At 43.6% G+C, this 26,752-nt stretch overlaps 1 protein-coding gene across 3 annotated transcripts in view; it reads right to left on the bottom strand.

The window, feature by feature from the left end:
• STXBP5 (syntaxin binding protein 5) overlaps positions 1–26,752 on the bottom strand; it is a 306,923-nt gene that overhangs the window by 213,652 nt on the left and 66,519 nt on the right. For all 3 annotated transcript variants that reach the window (XM_060240653.1, XM_060240661.1, XM_060240670.1), the window contains exon 5: positions 3,029–3,163. In XM_060240653.1, coding sequence (XP_060096636.1) covers positions 3,029–3,163 — 135 coding nt within the window. The remainder of the gene's footprint in view (positions 1–3,028; positions 3,164–26,752) is intronic.

Raw genomic sequence — 26,752 nt, 5'->3', positions numbered from 1 at the left:
AAGACAGGAGGCCTGGGGTGACTTTGTCCAATGTGACCACAGTGGCATGACGAAGATTTCCATCTGTTTGCTTTATACGTTTGGGTTATTTTCCCAAGAAAATCGAATCAGTCAGTCCTAAGGGAAATCAACCCTGACTGTTCCTTGGAAGGTCAGATGCTGAAGCTCAAATACTTTGGCCATCAAATGAGAAGGGAGCACTCACTGGAGAAGACTCTGATGCTGGGAAAGACAGAAGGCAAAAGAAGCAAGGGTCGACAAAAGATGAGATGGCTGGACAGCGTTACTGATGTAACTAACATGAATTTGAGCAGACTTCGGAGGATGGTGGAAGACCGGAGGGCCTGGCATGACTTGATCCATGGGTTCGCAAAGAGTCAGACTCAACTGTGCGACTGAACAACAAAAAAATGCACATTGAAGGAGATGCAATCCTTGTTGGGGCATCTTAATTTTGCATGTAAAGTAGTCACACCTGGCAGGGCTTTCTCTATGCATTTGGCTTGTTCCTCAGCAAGGGTATTAGGATTAAATATTCGGATTAAAAAAGAGATTAAGGCAGATCTTGACATATGGTTGCATTTCTTAGAATGTCTAGTGGGCTGGTTGGTATGCCATCTCGTCCAGTTAGGGGGAATTGCTGGAGCTTGGCATGAATGCTTGCATTACCTGGCTGGATCAAAGGGGAATGCGCTGTTCCCTGTTGGAAGTGGTATCTCAGCATGTTTTCTTTTGGCTACAGGAAAAGTCTTTGTGCATTCTTCATTGATAATACCTTTGGTTTCAACCCATAAGCCTCCTGATTTGCACTCACTTGAAATTAGTAATTACATGGTCTTCAAATTCTTTAGAAGTGTTATTTAGATTATATTTTGACATGTTTGGCATTTGTCTTCAGTTTTATTCTAATTTCAGTATTAATAAGTTCATGGTCTGTACCACAATCAGCTACAACAATCACACTTCTACTTATACCAAACCAACAGCTTTTGAAAGAACCCCACATGCAAAAGCCAAATGCAAGCTGACACGGTAATACAGGACAGATAATTCAGGACAGATAACCTATAAACTTAGAATTAAGCACAGAAACAAAAATGACACCTCCTTCATGTCTAAAGGGGATGGCTTATCCTATTACAAAATTTTCTGGAAAATTATCTGATGCTCTAAATAAAGCATGATCTGACTTAGTAGCTTTATTTTGACTTACGTTTAGTAAATAATATGAACTGAACCTGAAATTTTATTGTGATCAAAACAAATGAAATGTTGTTTAAGTGTTATATTCAAACAAATTCTAAGCTCTATGTGCAAAATATATTTTATTGGAACAATACATAAAACTTTAAAGAATGTAACAAGTAGTACCATTACATAGTTGTTGTTTTCTTAAATTTAAACAGAGACACTGAAAACTACTGACACACTGATTTTAGCACAACAAAAGAACTGTGCATGATATGCTGTGAATGTAGTTGTCCACTCATCTATTTCAATAGAATTTAACTCTTATCCACAGAGGGTCATTGGAGCACCTCCTTCACTTAGTTACATATCAGGTTGGCAGTTACAATATCCCTGCCACTATATGAGAGGAAATTTTCTGCATCACATCTCTGATCCATTTATCTACAACACTAAGAAAGCTATACATGCATTTTATTCAGCATGGCAACTCTGTAAACACCCTAACATTGCATTAAAATATGCACGAGAACTGGCACTTAAACATTTTATGATGGTTCTTAGAACAGAAGAGAATAGCTAGGATTCCCCCCACGGGTCCATTTTTTTTTCCTGGATTCCTAAAACACTTGCAGGAAAATCAGACACACCATCTTAGAAACAAAGGCAGCTATTAATTCCCTCACAAGTGTTCTACACTGGGAGTACAACAAAAATCCATGCTTATCATGGATTTCACAATATATTTGATTTAGAGGTCAGATTCTTAAGAAAATGTCTTAACAGATACTAACTGCATCATATCCAACATATAATTAAATAAGACACTTTTTAAGTGGGGGACTAGCCACGGCAAATAGAGTAGTAAAAGCAATAATCAAACTCAAACTTGCAATATTTTCAGGACAACCCTGATAGACAGGAAAAAGATGTTTATAAAATACAATCAGAAAGGCTGTTTTAATTCTTCATGTATATACAACTGTAGAACCAGGGCTTTTTTGTAGCAGGAACTTCTTTGCATATTAAGTCACACACCCCTGATGTAGCCAATCCTCCAAGAGCTTACAGAGCTCTTATTACAGGGCCTACTGTAAGCTCTTGGCGCATTGGCTAAATCAGAGGTGTGTGGCCTAATATGCAAAGAAGTTCCTGCTACAAAAAAAAAGAGTTATGTAGAACAATTGATTTGTAATAGTGGTGTAATCCATATTCTGCCATAAAATTGGCAACCTTTAATTAGATTTCTGGATGTCAGCAGGGAGGGAGAGAAAAACATTTTACCTTGATTGTAAAGATCCTCAGGAAATTAAAAATGTCAGAATATTTAATTTTTGTGTAGTTCAGGAAGGAAGGAAGGAAGGAAGATCCTGACATAAATATACCTGGCAAGGTAGCAGCTATATACAGAGTATAGCTGAAAACATTTAAATAGTGCATAAATAGCTTATTAAATTCTTTGAACAGTCCATTTTGTATTAAACACTTTCCCCCAAATTATATAGTAGATTCTGCCTACAAAATTATTCTTCTAGCATTGTGAAATTGATTTGATATAATGATGACATATGACTAATGTACCACTTTCACTAAATATAACCCCAACCTCTTCCAATATTTTATATACCTTTGTAACAGCCACCGGCATCATTTTATACAAGCTGCATACAGACAGACAAAGATACTTCAACAAGTCAGTAAGTAAGGTTTCACTACAATAAAAAAGTTAACACTGATATTTATCATCCTCTCACACTCAAAAATCAATAATGAACACCTTAAGAAACAAGAAAACAATGCCCAAAAGAAACATATTTCTATTCATCTAAACTATACTTACAGTTCAATGGCTTTATTCCACATGATGACATAGCCTGAGAGAGTGAAGGACTCCACATTGACAATGTGTATATTTCCTCTTTCAGTGCCCACATACAGCCATTTACTTTGAAAAGGCAGATGGCAAAATGTTATCCTGTAAAAGTACATATCAAAAAGGGAATTAAAGACAACTTCTCTGAATTCATAAACCAAATGGCAAAGTCAAGAAAGATAATTGCATCACATATATTCACACCTATTTAATTTCCCCAAGCCATTAATTCCAGTCACAAAATATAACTGGAGTTCACTTTTTTACATAACACACACTGAGACAGTTTAACTGTCTCAAAAAATCTATTTATAGCCAGTCTTACATAGACGATTACATGTAACCTTTCAAAAGCACATAATTCTGATGCTAATTTTCTAATTTGAATGTTCAAATACTTGGTTCAAAAATGACTCTTGAGGCAGAGCAACTGCTATGAAAATAGTTTTACAAGTTAGATTTGAGTTGGGAACATGAGCTACTGATAAAGAAAAATCTATAAAGCAGATTGTACAGGCATTTATTTATTTATTAGATGTATCAACCTCCCTCCCGAGGAACCAGGCTCAGGGTAATGTACGACACAGTCATAAGACAGAGCAGAGCAGCTTTGATAAGCTGAGACAGCTGGAGAAGTTGCTAAGAATTTCTGCGTTTTGAAAGACTTCATTCTGAGGCTTGGGTGACTGCTGAAAAGGCTGAGTTGTGATAGCTGAGGAACTGCTGTATGTTTGGGTGAGTGGGCTAAAGGTGAAAGTGATTGATTGATTGATTGAGAGTAATTGTTGATGATTGCTTAGGAGTGGTCTGCTCCACCCTCTTTGCATTTTAAGCTGCGCCTTGCCAAAGGCGCGAGCCGAAGGGCGAGAGCTAAAGGGCTCTTGGCCTGTGGCTCTTTGCCTGGGGGCTTCCTAAGGACCAGGAACCCAGATCCCTGATTTCCTTGTTCTCCCAATAAGGTAAGTTGACCTTCCAGAAGGGGAGCCACGTAAACAACAGCATTTAAAGAGGACTGTATATTTAATATATATATCATGAAGGTAGAATGCCAGCAGGGGGGTGGGGGCTTTCCAGTGTTTTGCACTGAGTGTCACATGTATGACTATCTGCCCACAGGACAGAAGTCTTGGGTGTGTGCTCGATGCAAGGAGCTCCTGGTCCTCAGGGAACGAGTTCGTACCCTTGAGGCCGAGGTGACTGCCCTGGAGAAGCAGAGACGGTCAGTTAGGCAATTGGGGAAGACTCTCGGGGGCGTATTAGATGAGCCCCACTCTAAATGTGGCAGCCCCGTTGCTGCCAGAGAGCGTGAGGGTCGAGAGGGAACAGGGCACCTTGCTGAGGATAAGGGGAATGCGTCCTCAGAAGGGACCTCTTCTTCGGTTGGTGAGCAGGTATCCTTTCGCGCCAAGGAACCATCCCTGGGCAGGGGGAGAGGGGGGGTCTTGGTAGTTGGTGATTCGATCCTTAGGCAAGTAGACAGCTGGGTGGCAAAACCGCGTATTGACCGTATGGTGACTTGCCTGCCTGGTGCGAAGGTAGCGGACATTACGCGTGTAGTAGATAGGCTGATAGACAGTGCTGGGGAGGAGCCTGTGGTCATGGTGCATGTTGGCACCAACGATGTGGGGAAATGCAGTCGTGAGGTCCTGGAGGAGAAATTTAGGCTGCTAGGTGGGAGACTTAAGGCCAGGACCTCCAAGGTGGCCTTCTCGGAAGTGCTACCTGTTCCACGTGCAGGGCAGAAGAGACAGGCGCAAATTAGAAGTCTCAATGTGTGGATGAGACGATGGTGTAAGGAGGAAGGGTTTAAGTTTGTTAGGCACTGGGATGCTTTCTGGAACAAGCCGGAGCTGTACAAAAGAGATGGTCTCCACTTGTCTCCGGATGGAACCAGGCTGCTGGCGCTTAAAATCAAAAAGGTGGCAGAGCAGTTTTTAAACTAAATCTTGGGGGAAAGCCGACAGGAGATAGAATGTCTCTGGTTCGGGAGGACTCGTCTCAAAGAGATGAAGGGTTGGCTTCTATTTTTCTACCGAGTAACGGATCAGAGTTGTCCACTGTGATGGTGACAAACAGTATGGACTGTCTGCTAGAGTCTCGAGGCGGCAGGAGAGAGGTGGCGGGCCTAGCTTGCTTGGGAAATTATAAATGTTTGTATGCAAATGCTAGAAGTGTCCGAAGTAAAATTGGTGAATTGGAATGTTTAGTGTTGGGAGAAAACATAGACATTGTGGGAATTTCAGAAACTTGGTGGAATGAGGAGAATCAGTGGGACACGGTGATTCCTGGATATAAGTTATATCGGAAGGATAGGGAGGGAAGGGTTGGAGGTGGGGTGGCTCTGTATGTCAGAGAGGATATACGGTCCAGTAAGACTGAGGTCAGAGAATTAGATTCCCTTCTAGAAATGCTTTGGGTTGAAATAGAGGGCCCAAAAGGAAATTTAACTATGGGAGTTTGTTATCGCCCACCAAATCAAAAGAGAGAGGACGATTATAATATGATGGAGGGATTAAAGATAGCGGCTAAACGTAACAACTGTGTCGTAATAGGTGATTTTAACTACCCGCAGATTGATTGGGTCAATATGTGTTCTGGTAGAGAGAAAGAGATTGAGTTTCTTGATGCTCTCAATGACTGTGCTATGGAGCAGATGGTCTCAGAACCTACCAGGGGTGGGGCGATCCTGGATTTGGTCCTAAGTAATGCCCAAGACTTGGTGAGAGATGTAAAAGTGATTGCGCCGCTTGGAAACAGTGACCATAATGTTATTGATTTCACCATTTGTATAAATAGGGAGTTGCCCAAAAAGACCGCCACAACCACATTTAAGGGGTAAATTCTCTGAGATGAGGAGGCATGTGAGGAGGAAACTGAAAGGAAAGGTAAATACGGTCAAAACCCTTGGGGAAGCTTGGAGACTATTTAAAACTATAATCCTAGAAGCTCAGATAAAATACATACCACAAGTTAGGAAAGGCACAAACAGGTATAAGAAGAGGCCAGCATGGTTACCAAACAAAGTAATGGAAGCTGTAAAAGGTAAGAAGGACTCCTTTAAGAGGTGGAAAACCAGTCCAAGTGAGATTAATAAAAGGGAACACAGGCAGTGGCAAATCAAATGCAAGACTGTGATCAGGCAGGCAAAAAGGGACTATGAGGAGCATATTGCAAAAAACATAAAGACCAACAATAAAACTTTCTTCAAATATATTAGAAGTAGGAAACCAGCCAGGGAAGCAGTGGGGCCCTTGGATGACCATGGGGTAAAAGGATTACTGAAGGAGGATGGGGAAATGGCTGAGAAGCTGAATGCATTTTTTGCCTCCGTCTTCACCGTGGAAGATGAGAAGTGTTTGCCTGCCCCAGAACCACTAATATTGGAAGGGGTGTTGAAAGACCTGAGTCAGATTGAGGTGACAAAAGAGGAGGTCCTACAACTAATAGACAAATTAAAAACTAATAAGTCACCGGGTCCGGATGGCATACATCCGAGAGTTCTGAAAGAACTCAAAGTTGAACTTGTGGATCTTCTAACAAAAATCTGTAATCTTTCATTGAAATCTGCCTCCGTTCCTGAGGACTGGAAGGTAGCAAATGTCACCCCCATCTTTAAAAAGGGTTCCAGAGGAGATCCGGGAAATTACAGGCCAGTCAGTCTGACTTCAATACCGGGAAAGTTGGTAGAAACCATTATCAAGGACAGAATGAGTAGGCACATTGATGAACACGGGTTATTAAGGAAGACTCAGTATGGGTTCTGCAAGGGAAGATCTGCCTCACTAACCTGTTACATTTCTTTGAGGGGGTGAACAAACATGTGGACAAAGGAGACCCGATAGATGTTGTTTACCTTGACTTCCAGAAAGCTTTTGATAAAGTTCCTCATCAAAAGCTCCTTAGAAAGCTTGAGAGTCATGGAGTAAAAGGACAGGTCCTCTTGTGGATCAAAAACTGGCTGAGTAATAGGAAGCAGAGAGTGAGTATAAATGGGCAGTCTTCGCAGTGGAGGACGGTAAGCAGTGGGGTGCCGCAGGGCTCGGTACTGGGTCCCATCCTCTTTAACTTGTTCATAAATGATTTAGAGTTGGGAGTGAGCAGTGAAGTGGCCAAATTTGCGGATGACACTAAATTGTTCAGGGTGGTGAGAACCAGAGAGGATTGTGAGGAACTCCAAAGGGATCTGTTGAGGCTGGGTGAGTGGGCGTCAACGTGGCAGATGCGGTTCAATGTGGCCAAGTGCAAAGTAATGCACATTGGGGCCAAGAATCCCAGCTACAAATACAAGTTGATAGGGTGTGAACTGGCAGAGACAGAACAAGAGAGAGATCTTGGGGTCATGGTAGATAATTCACTGAAAATGTCAAGACAGTGTGTGTTTGCAATAAAAAAGGCCAACGCCATGCTGGGAATTATTAGGAAGGGAATTGAAAACAAATCAGCCAGTATCATAATGCCTCTGTATAAATCGATGGTGCGGTCTCATTTGGAGTACTGTGTGCAGTTCTGGTCGCCGCACCTCAAAAAGGATATTATAGCATTGGAGAAAGTTCAGAAAAGGGCAACTAAAATGATTAAAGGGCTGGAACACCTTCCCTATGAAGAAAGGTTGAAACGCTTAGGGCTCTTTAGCTTGGAGAAACGTCGACTGAGGGGTGACATGATAGAAGTTTACAAGATAATGCATGGGATGGAGAAAGTAGAGAAAGAAGTACTTTTCTCCCTTTCTCACAATACAAGAACTCGTGGGCATTCGATGAAATTGCTGAGCAGACAGGTTAAAACGGATAAAAGGAAGTACTTCTTCACCCAAAGGGTGATTAACATGTGGAATTCACTGCCACAGGAGGTGGTGGCGTCCACAGGCATAGCCACCTTCAAGAAGGGGTTAGATAAAAATATGGAGCAGAGGTCCATCAGTGGCTATTAGCCACAGTGTGTGTGTGTGTGTGTGTGTGTGTGTGTGTGTGTATATATATATATATATATATATATATATATATATATATATTTGGCCGCTGTGTGACACAGAATGTTGGACTGGATGGGCCATTGGCCTGATCTAACATGGCTTCTCTTATGTTCTTATGTTCTTAAGAACATCAATAAAACAAGAAAATTTAAATAAAACTATAAAAAAATCATAATCTGATACTGACATTTTAAATTTAAAATTTAAAAGTTAGCAAATAGAAAGCCAGACACAGAAACTTCCAACAGTGGGATTTCCCAGAATTTTCTGAAAATTTTCAGAAGTGGAAGGGAAATGTCATATAACATGACAGATGGAAGAAATGTAAAATCTTTGTGGAGATCAGAAAAAGCAGCCAGAGAAGAACACTCTTATGAGTATGCTGAAAGGAATAAGAAAAAAAAAGTGTTTTCTCCCAACCTCATAAGAGAACAATTGACTTAACTTATTCCATTGCTGTTAGGAATTTTTTTCCCCTTCTATGATCAGCATTTTTACTTGGGTGTTCAGGGGAATTTTAAAAAATGTGTACATTTAATGGTCTGTCTTCACCCAGAAAACTGCCTTTCTTGATACATGCTTACTAAGAAATTAAAGGAAATAAGAAAAACTCCTTTCTGGATACAGGCAGGCTCAGATCCCCAGAATTTGCTCTACATTCAATATACATTGGGATATTGAACAAAGGAAGGTTTGCAATACTTTGAAGTGTTCTAACAATACTATTTAGCTGTTAGGATGACTACCTGCTAAGCAGCAAGAAGGGTGGGGAAGCAGCCTGTTGGAAATATTAATACATTTATTAATGAGGAGAAGTACTGTAAAACAACAAAAAAGTCTCCCTAGTGAGGTACTATAGAACAATAACCGATTTCCCACTCATCTTGTTTCGGTCTCGTTGCTCCTTTTCCCTACAGGGCTGCTGCTGGATTTTGCACAAGCTGCCATGAGCCGGCAAGTTTCCTCCGTGGCAGACAGAAACCGGTTTTCAGAGGATCCTGCCTGCTGCAGAGGAAACTTGAAGAGAGGCGGAGTAACTCGCTGGTCCGGGGCAGTTTGTGCGAAATCCAGCAGCAGCCCCGCAGAGAAGAGGAGAGTGAGAGCGGCGTAAGTTTAGTGGGAAATCAGTCACTGACTAATTTAATACTTGCCAGGTAGAACATGGTAAAATGGGATATACAGACTCCCTGCCATTACAAAGGCCCTGCTTGTTTACACTGTGTATCTCTTTCCCATCGCAACCCTGCACACAAAGTGGGAAGTTCATGGTTTTCACTCAGTCATTTGTACTTCATGTATTTGTTCAGGTAATCTTAACGTTACATTTATACTTCTGCATTGGTTTTTTCAGGGCAATCTCATACTTCCCCCACAATTAACAGTTATCTGAAAAATATTTTGCACACCCCAATGTTAAACACAAAAAACTCAAAAGAAGCCAACCTAGGGTTACCAATCCCCAACTGGGGGCAGGGGATCCTCTGGTCTGGAGGCCCTCCCCCCCCCCACTTCAGGGTTATCAGAAAGCAGGTGGGGGGGAACTAAATGCTAGGCTCTCCATTATACTCTATGAAGACCAGTCCCCACAGGATGTAATGAAGAATCAATCCATGGATATCTGGGGCACGGGTGGAGGGTTATTTTGAGGTAGAGGCACCAAGTTTTCAGCATAGCATCTGGTGCCTCTCCTCAAAAAACCCTCAAAGTTTCAAAAAAGATTGAACCAGGCAGCTCAATTCTATGAGCCCTAAAGGAAGGTGACCCCATCCTCCATTATTTCCAAAGGAAGGAAGGCATTTAAAAAAAAATGTGGTCCATTTAAATGCAATGGTCAGAACTTCCTTCAGTGCTTGTAACAACCCGGCTCCACCCCCAAAGCCCCCAGATATTTCATGAGTTGGACCTGGCAATCCTAAACCAACCAGAAAGCTTCATAGATAAGTAATCTGTGTGTGTGTGTGTGTGTGTGTGAGAGAGAGAGAGAGAGACCCCAACCAAGACCACCTAGAAGTCATAGTGACCTCTAGTGACTAACCCCTACTGGGGACATGCAGGATATTCATATAAATGGCTGATTAACGCCTGTCACTGTCTCCTGACTTGCTGGTATTACATGGAGGCCTCCCATCCAAGTACTTGCCAGAGTTGGTCCTGCTTAGCTTCCAAGATCTGGCAAGATCAGGCTTGCCTGGGCTATCCAGGTCAGGGCTGATAAGTTTGAAATTTTCACTGGGATCTATACATAATTTTATTTATGACTTTTAAAAACTGCCTTTCTCCAAACAGGACTCAAAGTCATGTACCCAAATCTCATTCCCAGGAAAGTTTTTATTTTTATATACCAGGAGAAGGCTAAGAACATGTATTTCTATTAAACACAAACACACACAAGTTGAAATATCATTGCTCAATTTCTAGCCAGGAATAATGACAATTAAATTAGGTGCTTTTAACTATGTAAGTGGGCCAGGATGAAACACAAAATGTGAAACAACGGAAATAATCCAAAGCAAGTATATTTAATTTAAAAGAAACACAATTTAGAAATAGGGTTGCCAGCCACCAGGTGGTGCCTGGAGATCTCCCGCTTTTACATCTGATCTCCTCTGGAGAAAATGGCTGCTTTGAAGGGTGGACTCTATGGCACTGAATCGTGTCGAGGCTGCTCCCGTCCCCAAAGCCCACCTTCTCCCATATCCACCCCCATATCCACCCCCACGTATTTTCCAACACAGACTTGGCAGCCCTATTTAGAAAATATTTACATTTAGAGAAAAACAGGTTGCTTACCTGTAACTGATGATCTTCGAGTGGTCATCTGTGCAGTCACATACATGGGTCTTGCCACAGGCAACGAATCCATACCTCGGAGTCTCCAATAGCTTGCCTAGAGCACTTTTTGGCGCACTTTCTACTCGCTCTGGGGAGCAGGCATCGACTGCGCATGCCTGGAGCGAGCGGGAGGCGCCATTCCCACTCAGTTTCTTCTAGCCGCTACTGACAGTCTACAGAGGTAAAATCCAAAGCAGAAAAAAAAGCCAGCAGAGGGAAAGGCTGGGTGGGCGTGCATGACTGCACAGATGACCACTTGAAGATCATCAGTTACAGGTAAGCAACCTGTTTATCTTCTTCGTGGTCTCTGTGCAGTCCCACACATGGGTGACTAGCAAGCTGAGAGTCGAAGGAAGGTGAGTGCTGGCAAAGAGAAACATTATCATACTTAAAACATGCATGCACTCACCTGGGGTGAATTCAGTGGAAGATAGACCTGAGGACCGCTTGGCCGAAGGAGGAGTCCCGTCTGGCACGTACGTCCAGGGCATAGTGTGAGACGAACGTGGACGGCGAGGACCATGATGCAGCAGCACAGATGTCCTCTAAGGAGACGCCCTGCAGAAAGGCCGAGGAGGTCACGACAGCTCTGGTCAAATGAGCCCTAAGGCCCTCAGGCAAGGGTTGCTTTGCAACCTCGTAACACAACCGAATTGCACTGGATACCCACTTAGAGAGTCTCTGGGTAGAAATTTTGTGTCCTCTTAGAGGATTGCCATAGGCCACAAACAAGTTAGGGTCCTTACGGAACAGTTGTGTACGAGAGAGGTAAAAGGACAAAGCTCTTCTGACGTCGAGGGTGTGTAGAGCTCTTTGTCCAGAGTCCTTAGGATCAGGAAAAAACGTAGGCAAGGAAGTGGAGGTTGAGAGATGAAATTGTGATACAACCTTGGGTAAAAAGGATGGGTCAGGTCTGAGGACCACCTTGTTCCTATGAAAGATTGTATAAGGAGGGTCAGAACGGAAGGCACACAAGTCACTGGCCTGCTTTCCAGAAGTAAGAGCAACCAACAAGGCTGTCTTCCAAGAGAGAAGATTAAGGTCCACGGTGGCCAAGGGTTCGAATGGGGATCTCATAAGTTGCGAAAGCACTAACGACAAACTCCAAACTGGTACAAAAGGTTTGATAGGAGGGTGAAGGTGCAACATGCCCTTTAGGAATGATTTGGACAGCCTGTGGGGAAAAACAGTCTGGCCATCAATAGGATCGTGGAAAGCAGAAATGGCTGAAAGGTGAACCTTTAGAGAAGAATAGCTGAGCCCCGATGCTTGCAAGGACAGTAGGTATTCCAGGATCGAAGGTAGGGGTACCGACTCTGGATGGAGGTGTTGAGAAGATGCAAAGAAGCAAAAACGCTTCCACTTGCACTGGTATGAGCGCCTGGTAGAAGGCTTTCTAGCATTCAGGATAACTTCAGCTACTCTTGATGATAGGGATGTGGTCGAATTCTCCAAGCTGTAAGACCTAGAATTTGAGGGTTGTGGTGCCACACCTGGCCATGAGCCTGGGTGAGGAGATCGTCTGCCAGGGGGAGGCGGCGATAAGTGTGGCGGGACATTTGGAGAAGGCTCGTGAACCACGGTTGCCGTGGCCACCATGGTACGATTAGTATGCAGTCTGGGCCCTCCCGAGCAATCTTGATTAATGATCGGGTGATCAGGGGGGTTGGTGGGAAAAGGTAATGCAGAGGACCCCTCCAATTGTGAAGGAAAGCATCGTTGCCTCTCCTGGTGTAAAAGAGAAGACATTTCAAGTTGTCCTTGGAAGCAAAGACATCTATCTTGGGAGTTCCGAAGCACGCAAAAATGCGGCACAGGTAGAGTGGATTGAGGGACCATTCGTGGTCGTCTATACGAATCCTGCTGAGAGAGTCGGCCAGCCGAAGAGATCTGGTACCGCCTTGTTTGTTCACACAGAACACTGTGGCCATATTGTCTGTTGTGATCTGGACATGTTGATTGATTACAGACGGAAGGAACGATTGAAGGGCCCTGTGCACGGCTATGAGTTCTAGGCAGTTTTACTAGTCAGGGCCATGCCGAGGAACACCAAGATAATGCATAGACTTCTCGGGCGCAGTCCACAGCCCTCTGACCGTTTTGTCCCCTAAGTGGGCTCCCCATCCCCACTTGGAGGCGTCTGTGGTCATGACGGTAAATGGAGGAAGAAGAACGAAAGGCTTCCCGCAAAGCAAACTGTTCGGTACTGTCCACCAAACGAGGGAGAGCAAAACACTCTGAGGTACATTGAGAACAGTATTCTGTGGTTGCAGGATGGTAGGCACGAACAAACCAAAGCTGGAGATGTCGCATGCGCAGTCTCGCAAATTGAAGAACCGAAGTTGTTGCAGCCATGAGGCCTAAAAGACGTTGTATGACGATTGCTGGTTGCTTCAGGGTACGCCATACCAACTGAGCCAATAACATAATGGTGTGGGCACGATCCTCTGGAAGAAAAACAAGATGAGATGTGCAGAGGCGCGCACCTATGAACTGCAAGTCCTGAGTTGGGGTGAGGTGCGATTTGGTGACATTCACGGCCCAGGGAGGCAAGAAGAGAGAGAGTTGTTTCGAGATTCTTCGCCAGTTGATGTGCTGTAGGGACAATGAGCAACCAGTCGTCTATGTACGGAAACACTGGAATGTTGCAGAGGCGTAGGGCAGCTGCGACTACTGCCATGCACTTCATAAACACTCTGGGTGCAGTGGAGAGACTGAACGGGAGAAACCGAAACTGGAAGTGGTGATGTCCCATGGCAAAGCGAAGATATTTGCGGTGCTGAGGCCTGATGGTCACATGGAAATAAGCGTCCTTGAGATCCAGGGATGCCATCCAGGAGTCCTGGGGAATCAGAGGAAGGATGGATTGGATGGAGATCATTCTGAATTTCCTGTAGGCTATTCGCTTGTTTAGCCTCCTGAGATCCAGAATGGGTCTCTTGCCCCCATCCCTCTTGGGGACCAGGAAGTATCTTGAGTAGAAGCCCGTCCCCTGATGTTGAGAAGGAACGGGTTCTATGGCATTCTTTTGGAGCAAGTCCAGGATCTCCTGTAGGAGATGAGGAAAGGGTGGAGTAATAGTGAAGTAGTGGTGGTGAGGTGGCAAAACGAACTCGATTGAGTAACCTAGGCGGACTATGGTGAGCACCCAGGAGTTGGTGGTGATTGAGCTCCAGGTGGGATTGAAAGGGGAAAGATGAGTTTGGTAGGCAAGATGCATCTGTTGTACTGGTTGCATAGGGGAGTCAAAGAGACTGCTTGGCAGGCTGAGAAGACTTCTTGGTCTGTTGAGACTGTGGCCTCTGCTGGAAGGGTGGTTTTTGCTGGGTGGGCTGCCAGTACTTGGTCTGTTTGGGAGAACGTGGGCATCTCTGGAAAGATGATCTCCAGGGCTTAGGCCGATTAAATTGTTGAGGGGGTGGTTGGGAAACTCCAAGACGCTTCGCCCTCTCGCGGCCATCGTCAACCGAGGTTAGGACTTCGTCCGTAGAAGCATGAAAAAGGCCAAGGCCATCAAAGGGTAAGTCCTCGATTTTCTGTTTAATGTCAGGCTGCAAGTTGGTCAACCTCAGCCAGCATGGCGGCGCAATGCCACTGAAGAGGCAAATACCCTTGAAGAGCAGGAGACAGCATGGCGAATGGTGTTAATTTGCTGTTTTGAGACTCTAGACAGTTCAGAAACTAAACCCGATGCCATCTTCTGGGAGGTCTCAGGTAGAGAAGGAATAAGAGGAGTGAATTGGTTGGCCAGATTGAATATGTATGCTGCAAAATAGGCCAAATAATTATTCAGCTTGGAATTGGTAGAGGCAAGGTTGAAGATCTTCCGTGCTAAGGTGTCTAATTTACGGCACTCATCATCAGGAGGAGTAGGGTGTCTGGAAGGTTTGGCCTTGGTTGCTGAGTGCACTATGATGGAGTTAGGAGCCGGATGAGAGGCCAAAAACTTAGGACTCAGGGGTGTGTACCCTGTAGAGGGAGTCGAAGCGCTTTGAAGTGGGTGAGATTGAAGCAGGCATGTCCCAGGCCTCACACAGGCCCTCCAGGTGCACAGGTAACATAGGGAGAAGTGAACCTGCTGGGAAATCTGCCTGGACTAGGTCGTGGACGATATCCGACACCTTGGGTGAGTCGGAGGGAAGTGTGACCTTTAAGGCTTCAGCCATGGTGGTAATGAGATTGAGGTAAGCCTTTGAACCATCGGATGGAGAGAGACGGACTGGCTGAGTGGAATCTGAAGCAGGAGAGGCGGGAGGATCTTCGGAGTCAGAGGAGGCTGAGCTGTCCCTGTCGTAGTGGGATTCCTCAGTAGGAGGAGAAATAGGCTTCGCAGGTACCGAAGTGGACGCATGCCCATCAGAGGATTTGACTCGTTGAGAGGCAGTCGAAGGCCTTGGCGGAGTGGTCACCGTAGCTGGAGCAACGGAGATGGTGGCGGCGGCAGCGCGAGGCATCTCTGACTCCCGGTACCGAAGGGGCTCGTGGACTCGGAAGGATTCCTGGTGTCGAGAAAAGAAGTACTCCGGATCTCGGGTTCGAGAGGAGTCATGGAACTGAGGTGAATCTACTCATCGGATGCGAGGTGTTGATACATCCCGACCAAGAGAAATGGATTCGAATTCGTGGTATCGGGAGCAATGGACACCCTCATCCGAGGGGGAGCGTGAGTAGCGATGGTAGGGCCGGCGCCTGGGAGATGGTAACCTGGAGAAAGACGAGTAGTCATATCAACCTCTGACATAGTAGTCATGATGTTCGTAGTAGGTAGGAGAGCGTGAGCGAGTATCATGACGTCTGCGTGGGGAACGAGAACGAACCCGCTGAGTGGAGACCTGTGTTGACAATTCTCTGAATAGCGAAGAAACACCGATGTCTCGAAAGGATCCAGCCCGCAGAGAAGGTCGGAGATGAGTTTGAGTGAAAGTCGGATCTGAAGCACAGGGGTCGAGTTCGACGATGTCCGAAGGCACCACGCTATGAACCGAGGGCAAACGAGATCGAATCGGAATCACTTCCACAGCAATTGGGGAGTGAGGCGTGAGTTGGGGCATCTCAGTGATAACATCAGACGGTGCCGACAGCTCTGGCGGAAGCAGTAGTTGGGTCGGGGCCGATTGCGGCGAAACGGACGCCATCGAGGTCGAAGCCGAGGCCGGAGCTCTTGCGGGGTCATGAGATTTTTTTGGCGCCGAATCCAACGATTCGGTATGGTGAGACTTCTTCTAAGCCTTGTGGCCGGTGTCGGAGTGCTTCAATGGTCTCTTGCCGGACTTATGCTTCTTCTGTAACTGAAGAGCAGCCGACGAAGCCGAATCTCCCACTCGCTGTGGGGGAGGCAGCGAATCGGAGGTGGGCATAGCCCACAGGGACTTTTCGAGCAGGAAACTCTGAAGCCTCGCCGCTCGATTTTTTCACACCTGTTTGCCAAAGTTGGCGCAATGAGGGCAAGTATCCACATGATGGGCTTCCCCGAGGCAGAACAGACAGTAGCTGTGACCGTCTGAAGTAGGGATTTTTGCTCCACACCACCTACACTTTTTAAAAGTGATTTTCCCTTCCGTATACTCCGGATGGGGGAGGGAAGGGAGGGAAAGAAACAGGGAAAGAGAAGCGCAGAAACGGGTCTTTTTTATTTTATTTTATAAGGACGAAAAAGGTAGACGAAACGTAGAGAGAAAAAGGAGAAAAATACGATACCAGTAGATACGGAACGGAGGGAAAACGAGCTGAGGAGAGAGGAACGCAGCAAGGTAGGTGTTGTCTGGGCGGCAGAAGGGAAGAAAGTGAGTGGGAATGGCGCCTCCCGCTCGCTCCAGGCATGCGCAGTCGATGCCTGCTCCCCAGAGCGAGTGAAAAGCGCGCCAAAAAGCGCTCTAGGCGAGCTACTGGAGACTCCGAGGTATGGATTCATTGCCTGTGGCAAGACCCATGTGTGGGACTGCACAGAGACCACAAAGAAGATCACATGATTTACTAAAATCAATTCTCACAAAAAGAGAAACTAGAGCTCTTTCCGTACACAATGGGCAATTCCTTAGTGCTTTAAAAACTGTGAGTCTTTCTTTTCAGAATTCTAATTGCTATGAGCAAAATGTATCATTCAACATGTGCCTTACCTTTCATTACAGTGATTCAGAAATGGCAAGAGAATAAAATACAGGAATTCAAGTATTGCCACTATCTTTACTATTAGAGGAAAGATAAATTATCTTGGTGTTCCTGGGCATGGCCCTGACTAGTAAAACTGTACAAAGCACACAGAGTTCAAGTAGAGCTGCTGTGGTGCAGCACTAATCCAGACTAATACTACTAAACTCCTACTGAGTCTAAATGCATTTTGCATAATTACTTATGTAATAATGAAGCAAGGTCACTTGAGAGGCAATTTGCAGATTCTTGCAAAGGAAATCCTTTGCTAGTTGTAGGCCATATGTCTCCTTTGATAAAACTGTCAAAGCTACTTAGGCAAAACCTTTATCATGATCTGTAAAACTTGGTGTAATGCATAACAATTAGACAGCATTTGTTCCCTAAAAAAGCTTTATTATGAAATCTCAAACACTGAGGTTCCAACCAAGAAGCAAAACTATCCACTTCCCTCCTTTGTTTGGTTAAAACATATTATTAGCCAAGACTTTTAACTGATTTTAATTGGTTAAGGCAGTTTTTGCATGTAAAATTTTTTACTTCAATTACAATTATCCTCTTGTACATCAGTATGAGCTATTTGCACTGGATAGGAAACCTAGCCAGCAAACTGTGAGAAGTTGGTGGCAAAGGAGGATTTCCCCTGAATTCCTCTTTCCCTAACATTCTCTTTTGAGCCAAGAAAACTGCTGTTTGGTGTCATAAGACCTGTCTGGACAAACGTTCACGTGGACTGGGAGGACCAAAATGAGGACTGGGGAAACTGAGGAGAGGGGTGCTTTTACCAGATTCCCCTCCTCACTGCAATCTCAATGTGGCTTGTCTAAGCATCTTTGTGATGACCCTCTAACATTGGATATTGCATCCCCCCTGAAGTGAATCCCAGTGCTGCACCAAATGTAATTATTCTTTTCCAAATCAAGATAGTTCACTATTTGCAGTCACATGTGTATCTGCATGCGTGGAACAAACAAGACTTGCTACTCCCCTCCACATTTTTCTTCAGAACTTTAAATTGTGACTGAGCAGCCACTTTGCAGGTAATTTATTTCTACTACATCCCACCTTTCTCCCCATTGAGCCCCAAACTGAGGCTCTCCTCACCTCCATTTTATCATCAATAACCCTGTGAGGTATGTTAGGCTGAGTGTATGACTAACCCAACAGATCACTCTGCAAGCTTCCATGGCAGAGTGGGGATTTGAACTTGGATCTCCCAGACCCTAGTTCTACACATTGTTCACTATGAGCGTTTTCGCACTGACCTTTTACTGGCGCGACCACCCTCTTCACACCGGAGGATCTGCGCGGATTTCGCACAAGAAGCGCCGGCGCACCCAAAAGAGCCGGCGACTTCCGTCGCAAAGGCCGCTCAAACGTTTTCCTGCTTCTTGGCGGTTTCCGTTTGAGCGGGTTTCGCGACGGAAGTTGCCAGCTCTTTTGGGTGCGCCAGCGCTTCTTGTGCAAAATCCGCGCAGATCCTCCGGTGTGAAGAGGGTGGTCGCGCCAGTAAAAGGTCAGTGCGAAAACGCTCTATGTCCCACAGTATGATATTTCAGGAAGTCTCTCTCATAACAGGAATCCAGTTTTATAATGTTTTTTTTAAAAAAAATAATTGCCAGGCACATACACAGAATACAAATATTTGGGGAAAATCTACAGATATTTAGGATGAATTTATAGATAAGCAGAATAGCATGCCATACTAAATAAAAAACACTTGTTAACTATATTTATAATAGCATCTCTCCTTCTTGAGAAAGTAATCACTTTCCCTCCTCAGCAACAGCATGTACTTTGTGGCTAAACCATCACAAAGACCAAGACTTGTACCTCCTGAACATCTATTTCAGGATTTCCCTTTAGATGGGGGTTTCATTTGGGGGCCAAACGAAAGTGGGTTTGTTGACAAAATGATTGAACAAATACTGTAACACTTACGAGAACAGAACAAAGTTTTAGTCCAGTGGCACCTTTAAAACCAAAAAAGTTTTATTCTTGGTATAAGCTGTCTAGCTATAGCTTTCTTCAGAAGTATACATGCACATGAAAGCTTATACCTAGTGTGGTGGACAGGGCCTGTGCCAGCTGGCAAACCTTGCTCTGCCTACTCCGCTTGTGATTCTGACCTGACACCTGAAGGGGTCATTTCACTCCACTGCCTCAGGGTATTGCTGACACCACTGTCCCTGTCTTGAGCTCTGGTTAGGCAGGACAGCCTCCTAACCTCCCTCTGGTGTCACTAAGAACCTGCCTCAGAGTTTCCCAGGAATCTTTTGGGTTCCCCTGGAGGGTTGCCAACAGGCCATTCTACTACTTTTCTCCTCCCTAGGGATTCCCTGACCCATTCCTAGTGCTTCTGAGCTGTTGGGTGAACTATGTGGTATAGAGGAACTTCACTCCTTCAACAATCAAAGGATTTATTTAAAACTCACAACTATATACAACTATATACAGGTACATCAGAAGTAAACGGAAGAAACAAAATAACATGGACAAAAATGTTTCATCTCTCTCCTACTCTAAACTCATGTCCTATCTAGGTGGTATGCAGGGCAGGTACATTACTTTGTTACTCTGGGGTAAGCTGGTCAAACATATTCCATCCTCCCTCAAATGGCCACTGTCTCTAGCTTGGGAGCAGGGCCAGGGCTTTTTCTGAGCAGGAAAGCACAGGAATGCAGTTCTGGTTGGCTTGGTGTCAGAGGGTGTTGCCTAATATGTATATTAGTTCCTGCTGGGTCTTTTCTACAAAAAAGCCCTGTGCAAAGCAATGGTGACATCAGGGGGTGTGGCCTAATATGAAAATGAGTTCCTGCTGCACCTTTTCTACCAACAAAGCCCTGAGCAGGGCTATACCTGCCTCTGCCTCTTGCAAGCTCCAACCAACTGACTGACTTCCCCCACCCCAAAACTTGATAATATAGCAGTTCCTGTACTCCCTCCTGCAGCATTCTGGGGCAGATCTCCTTGATGGATGGAGAGGGGGGGAGAGGGGGGGAGAGGGGGAGGGGGAGAGGGAGATGCTCTCAGATTACTGCTTGGAAACAGAAGGGGAGGGGGGAATGAAGAGATAAGACCAGGGGTGTCAAACATGCAGCCAAAGGGCCAAATAATTTTACTTTCTTCCCCCCATTTCTTTATTTCTGTTCCTTTCTTCCTCTCTCTCCCTCTGTGAAGTCTGAGTGGTGGGCATTATGAGGGACTGCTGCTGGGGTACATGGGTGCCTTGAAAGGTCGCTGGGAGCAGCTGCAGTTTCTGCATGAAGGGAGGGAGGGGTGGCAGGGATGGGGGGTGGGAGCTAGCTACCATCAGTTCAATTTGCACGTGATTATCCCAGATGGTGTGGCCTAATATGCTAATGAGTGTGACCTAATATGGTAATATTAGGCAATGTTGTCTAATATGCTAATGAGTTCCTGCTGGGCTTTTTCTACAAAAAAAGCCCTGGACGTAGGCATTTGCTTGGGCAGCAGGCCAGAGGTGAGCGCCAAATGAGGCTCCCCCACATGACTTCAAATAGAAAAACAATTATTTGCCTTAATTTTGCTGGCCTGAATTGTTCTCCCTTGGCAGAGCATTGTTTTCAAGTTGATAATTTTGTATAGCTCGTGAATGATGTTATAAATATCCAAATGGCCCTTGGCAGAAAAAAGGTTCCCCACTCCTGCCCTAAAGGGACAGATTTCTGTGAGCCAAATGGTTCGAAAGAAGACTCTTCCTTTGGGACAAACTATTTAAACTTGGGGCACAAGGAAGAAGTTCTCTCTTCTTTGGCTTTGGAGCAGAGAGCCACATGCCATGCAAGAGTAAGCTCTCATCTAAGGCCACCATCTTGTTTACACAATAAGGGACAATGGAGAGAAGTCTCAGCCAGAAAATTTAGGTATGCTGAACTTTAAACTACTGCAACTTTAAAGCTAGTGTGTCTTACCAATATATCTAGTTTTCAACCCAGTCAAATCTGTGGATACTTAAGTACAGAAACTGGAGCCATGAACAGGAAAGACACAACTTTCTACACACCTGAAAAACTTGGACTCATGTTGAAGTTAAGACTTGGGTAAAAATAATTTAATATATCTACTTGATTTATATTTGTTATTTATTCATTATTCTCTCCTGTAGCTTTAAGCAAGCTGGAATGGCTTAGAATTTGGGTATGTTTCCCCCATTGTTTATTATTTTATATGTATATATTTCTAGTTGGGTTTTTTTCAGTCCTTGGGCAGAGGGGTTGATGTTTCACTTCTGGACCCTTGTGGCCATCCTGGATTGAAATTCAAGGGTTTTTTTCTTTCATAATAGTTAAGAATAGTAGTAATAGAGATGATGAAAAAAAGAAAAGGAAGTAAAGAAGCAAAGATTAATGTTTAATGTTATGTCAATATAACAAGATTAAGTGGATAATTATATGTTCCTTTGTTAACCTGCTTCCAATTAAAAAAATGCCCCAAGTTTGCAGAAAAAATTGAACTCTAAAAAAAAAAAAATACATAGAGGGTTTTAAAACCATAATAGAAACAGCACTTGTAGCTTTAAGAAACAAATGCCTTCAGTGGCTGTTGCTAAGTTACCACAACAGTACTTTCAGTCTTCAAGCCTTGGTTTCTGACAGTAAAAGGCAGGGTACATTCCAGGACAGTTTTGACCTTTGAAGGGCAATTCATGAGGGCAGTCCCACTAGCAACCACCAGGCAACTTGCTACCATGTGACTTGCATGATTCTCCCAGGCTGTCTACCAGCTATTGTTCAACAGCAGCCACCCAAAAAAACTTTAGAGCAGAATCTGGGAGCCCTAGTTTCTATGCCGACTCTCCCATGGAAGCCCCACTGGATTACTTTGGGCCAGTTACACATCCTCAATTCAACCTACCTCATAAGATTGTTGTGAATATAAAATGGAGAAGAAACTGCTTTGCATCTCCATTGTGGAGAGAAGTGTAGCATAATGAAGGAAATAATAAATATAGCTGAAAAGGGGGTGACAGATAAAAGGCTGATGGGTGAGTGGGAAGGAGAAAAGAAAGCAGGGACAGGTGAGGATACAGTAGTTGCTGGAAGGAAAAGACAAAATAATGTGGAGAGTTGGTTACAGGGGTAACATTTTGCAGGTTCCTCACTCTGCTACTGGGCCCACCTTGGCAAAACAGCACCACACAGTGTTTTCAGAAAGAGGCTGCTGGGGGGAGGGAAGGAGGGAAAGCTGAAAAGGGTGAGCAGATAATGGTAGGTTGGCTGGTGGCTGGAAATGAGAGAAGGCAACAGAAAAGGTGGACAGGCTATGGGGGCTTTTGGAGAAGGGAGACACCTCCCCCCCACAAGCCCATACAGGTCCTCCATTTGTATTACCATAATTTAGGAAGTATCTAATGCATATTTTCACCATTTCTTTGTTCCTTTGCTTGAAAAGTACATGTGCAATATTTTTATTCATTTATTAAACGTTCTTATATTTTAAATACTTGAAGTCTGATCTCTGGAAAAACACCACAGCTATTCGGTCTTGCTATATGAAGTGTCATAACAGGGATGACAGCATAAAAGCATGCTGTCTCTGGAACATGATAGCTCAAAGTTGTAGTGTTATAGTAGATCACCCCCCACTAGCTTGTGGAGCAAAGAGTGAGCAGGTTCAATAACTATCCTGTGACTGTAAACAGCTAGGTGGGTACAGCAGGAAATATTCTCATGGTCATTTGTGGCAATGGATGGATACCAGTTTGATTTTGACACCTTAGGGCAGGGGTGTCAAACTCATTTGCTATGAGAGCCAGATCAGACAGAAATGAGATCTTGTCAGGCAAGGCCACATGTGTCATAAGGTAACTGGGAAAAAGCCCACAGGAAAAAAACCCACAGCTATAAATGATCACAGGAAAAAAGCCCACATGAGGAAAAGCCCACGTGGAAAAATACCATGTAAAGCACCATAGATATTTATAATTGTGGATAACCTTACGCCTACATTTATGAGAATGAACAGGTATTACCAGGCCTCATTTTAGGCAGGAACTCACAGAAAGGGAGCTCCAGAACATCTGAATGTTATTGTGTTCTTTCTTACCCCTCCCCCCAAAAAATACTTGCTTCTGTGCTCCATTGTTCAAACCCACTGTGAGAATTTTGCTGAACTCTTAAGATTTGGCAAACTTTCTAATATCCGCCCCCCCCCCCAAAAAGGAAAATAACTCAAACCTACAAAGCAGACAGATGGAAATCTTCCTCATGCCACTGTGGCCACATAGGAGAAAGTAATTTAAAAAATATGATGGGAGTAAGGTTTTATTATGAAAAATATAATTCAAGAAGCATTTTAAGGTAGATGCTGAGCTGATATAATTTAGTACACCTTCCGGTTATGTCAGGGGTGTGTGATATATGCAAATGAGTTATGCAAATGTGCTAATGAGTTCTCACACATCTTTTTCAATGAAACGACCCCTGGGTATTGCCTATTTTTTATGTTGTTATTTTAGGATGGATATGTCATATTCACAAGCAACAATCTGTATTGTGATTTTGTCAAGTATAATTAAATAATAATTCTGCTATGCTATTAGTATATTTGATGGACTGCAGAGGGACCTGGCTTGCCACAGACTAACATTGGCTAATGCACAGGTAGGTCGCCTAGAGGTGAAAAAGAGGAAATATGAGGCACTACATGACATGGTTGCCACTTCTGTGTAGCAATATGAGCAGGAAGATAAATTCAATTACTTAAGGAAACTGGCTAATTTGCAATGAAGAACTATATCTGAGTTACTGTTGTTATTGTTGTTTTTAAATAATTGTTGCTTATACTATTAGGGTTAGGTAGTCTTTTGGCATGGTCACTGGGTGTACCACAATGTATTTGTTAAAATACAAGTAAAGGGAAACTGAGCTAGGAAATTAACTTCTTATAATGTTAACTTATGGTTTTAATTTTAAATAACAAAATACGAAAATAATAATATTTGAACATTTTAAGCCATATAGTTGTTCAAAAGCTGTGAATACTAGACAGTACTTTAGAAATTACTTCATACCAACATTTAAAAGGTCGACCAATTCTAAATTCATAAATTTAAAACATTTAACTTTATTTTAAAATATTTCCATATATTTAATTTCTATTATTGCTTTTCCTTCTTAATAAAGTTCATTGATAACAAAACGGTCACTTTTATTTCCTGTATTTTCCCTTCCAAACCTTTACTCAAGAACATTAAAGCCCTCTTCATACAGGCCAATTTTGTATAGTAATGAATTAATAAATAACATAGCAACATTATTTAATTATACCTGATAAAATCACAACACAAATTGTTGCATGTGAATATGGCATATTTTAATCCTAAAATAACAACATACAATATAGATAATACCTGTTCATTCTCATAAATGGTTATCCACAATTACAAATATCTATGGTGCTTTAAGTGGTATTTTGCCATGTGGGCTTCTTTCTGTGCAGGCTTTTTTCTGCATGGTTTTTCCCCTGAATGAGCTTTTTCCACGTGGGCTTATTTCCACATGGGCATTTTTCCATGTGGGCTTTTTTCCTGTGAGCATTTATGACTGTGGGGTTTTCCTGTGAACTTTTTTCCTGTGGGCTTTTTTCATGGAACTGTATCATAAAATGTAATGCCAGGTAGCAGAGATGTAAACTTAAGAGTTTTTCTTTAAAAAAAACTTAAAATAGAACATGCTTAAAACATTAACACTCTTGCAATACTTTATTTAACAGTCTCTGATAAGTGAAAGCTCTTGCTCTGAATTATTGCATCAAAAACTGGAGACAATGTCAGTGCTGTAGCCAGGGGTGGAATTCTAGCAGGAGCTCCTTTGCATATTATGCCACACACCCCTGATGTAGCCAATCTTCCAAAAGCTTTGTAAGCTACATCAGGGGTGTGTGGTCTAATATGCAAAGGAGCTCCTGCTCGAATTCCACCCCTGGCTGTAGCAATCTTGAGTATGCTGTTCAGGCGTTGTTCAAGTGTGTATCTGTAACTTGCAAATCTACTTTTGATTTATTGACAATCATACAGAAATTTCATGGTCAATGCTTTGAGCCTAAGATCCAGAGGAAAACATGAAATGGCTGGGCATTATGAGCTTTTGTACATAAGTTGCTTCATGTAATGGTTAAGTACATGTGAAGGAGTCATGACACAGACTGAGGGCAATGGGTTTAGTCTATGCCAGAGAAATAACTACAAATCCTATGAGGCAGTACCAAAATGGAGAGACAGCCATGCATAGTGGTCAGTCTCAACCTTCTATCCGAGAAGCCTAAGTTCAAAATTTCCAATCAATCAAAGGAAATCAAAGGAGAATGTGAAAAGAAAAATCAAAGGCAATGAGTCTGGTCTGAACACACACTCTCAGCCTAATCCTGGCTTGTTGTTATTCCTCTTCTAAATAGTTCGCTTTGTTTTCCTACTGAGAAAGAATGGATCATGAAGGCATGAATACAGAGAAAATAGGGAGGCAAACCCAGCTGCATCCAGGAGAGCCCTGGCATAACAAGCCCAACAAAACACACAAGGCAAAAAGCTAATACCTTGAATAAAACTCTGTTGGTTTTAAAGGTGCTTTCTTTGTATCTCTCCCATTAGGATCAAGGCAACTGAGCAAAGGAAAAGTTCTGACACTTTCCCTTCTTCCCCAGGAGATGAGGAGGGGAGGAGCCTTAGCCAACAGAAGGAAGACAGACTTGGTTCAGTGGTTCTGCTGTGTGATTGAGAGAGCCTGGCAATGCAAGCTCTCCCTCCCCCCCCCTTCCTCCCCAAGGGAGGAGCCTCAGCCAATGGAGAAAATAGAGGCTTTGCTCTGTAGCTCCTACATGACTGAGCAAGCCCAGCAAAGTTTGAGACCCTGGAGAGCTGCTGCCAATCTGAGTGGACAATATTGACTTTGATGGACTGAGGGTCTGATTCAGTATAAGACAGCTTCATATGTTCATATATGTTCAAAGCAAACTGCAATGCAGAAGAAAGCAAGATACAGAGAGAAGGAAGGCAACAGTGAGTTGTTTGGGGGCCTGATCCATCCTATGAGCCACATGTTCAACACTCCTGCCCTAGGGAGTAAGGGGAACAGGCGACAGCACTAAGCAGTGCCTTGGGACAGCTGCAGGGGTTTTCTAACCTCCCAGAGGCCAACCACAAGGAAGAAAAAGGGCTTGGCACTTGTTTCCTTCACGTTTGGTATTTCATAGCCACAAAGTTGCAAACATAATATTAATACAGACAATATATAGTGCTATAAAATGAGACATTTGCAAGAATCTTTCAGGGCTTCCGCAAGGCATATTCATGAGGAAAAACTGAGAAATAAATGAAAATCAGACTGGAATTCCAAGATCTGGCACTCTAGATATACCATAAAACATAAGATCAGAGTAATTAGAATCAATTGGATATTAGAGAGTGCCAGAAAACACAGGTTAGCTGAGATTTCCCTAGATTATTTCTCTTCCTCAGTCAATTATAATATAGCTGAGATGTCAAAAACCCGGTCCACATGAAGTAATACAAAATCCGGCCACTGAATTGCACAATGATAGTAGTATCTTAGTCACTAAAACTATTTATGCTTCTTAGTAACAATTCATCTATATGCAGTGTTTAAAAAATGTGCAACTGTATATATAATGGGTTTGAAGCTTCACTCTGCCAATGAAGGCTTGCTTGGTATCCTTGGGCCAGTTATTTTCTTTCAGTTGTTACTTCACAATGTATTTGT

Source organism: Heteronotia binoei, chromosome 1, assembly GCF_032191835.1.
Source record: "Heteronotia binoei isolate CCM8104 ecotype False Entrance Well chromosome 1, APGP_CSIRO_Hbin_v1, whole genome shotgun sequence".
In the NCBI taxonomy this organism is placed as follows: domain Eukaryota; kingdom Metazoa; phylum Chordata; class Lepidosauria; order Squamata; family Gekkonidae; genus Heteronotia; species Heteronotia binoei.
Note: the sequence above shows the minus strand (reverse complement) of the source record. Positions and strands in the feature narration are given on the sequence as shown.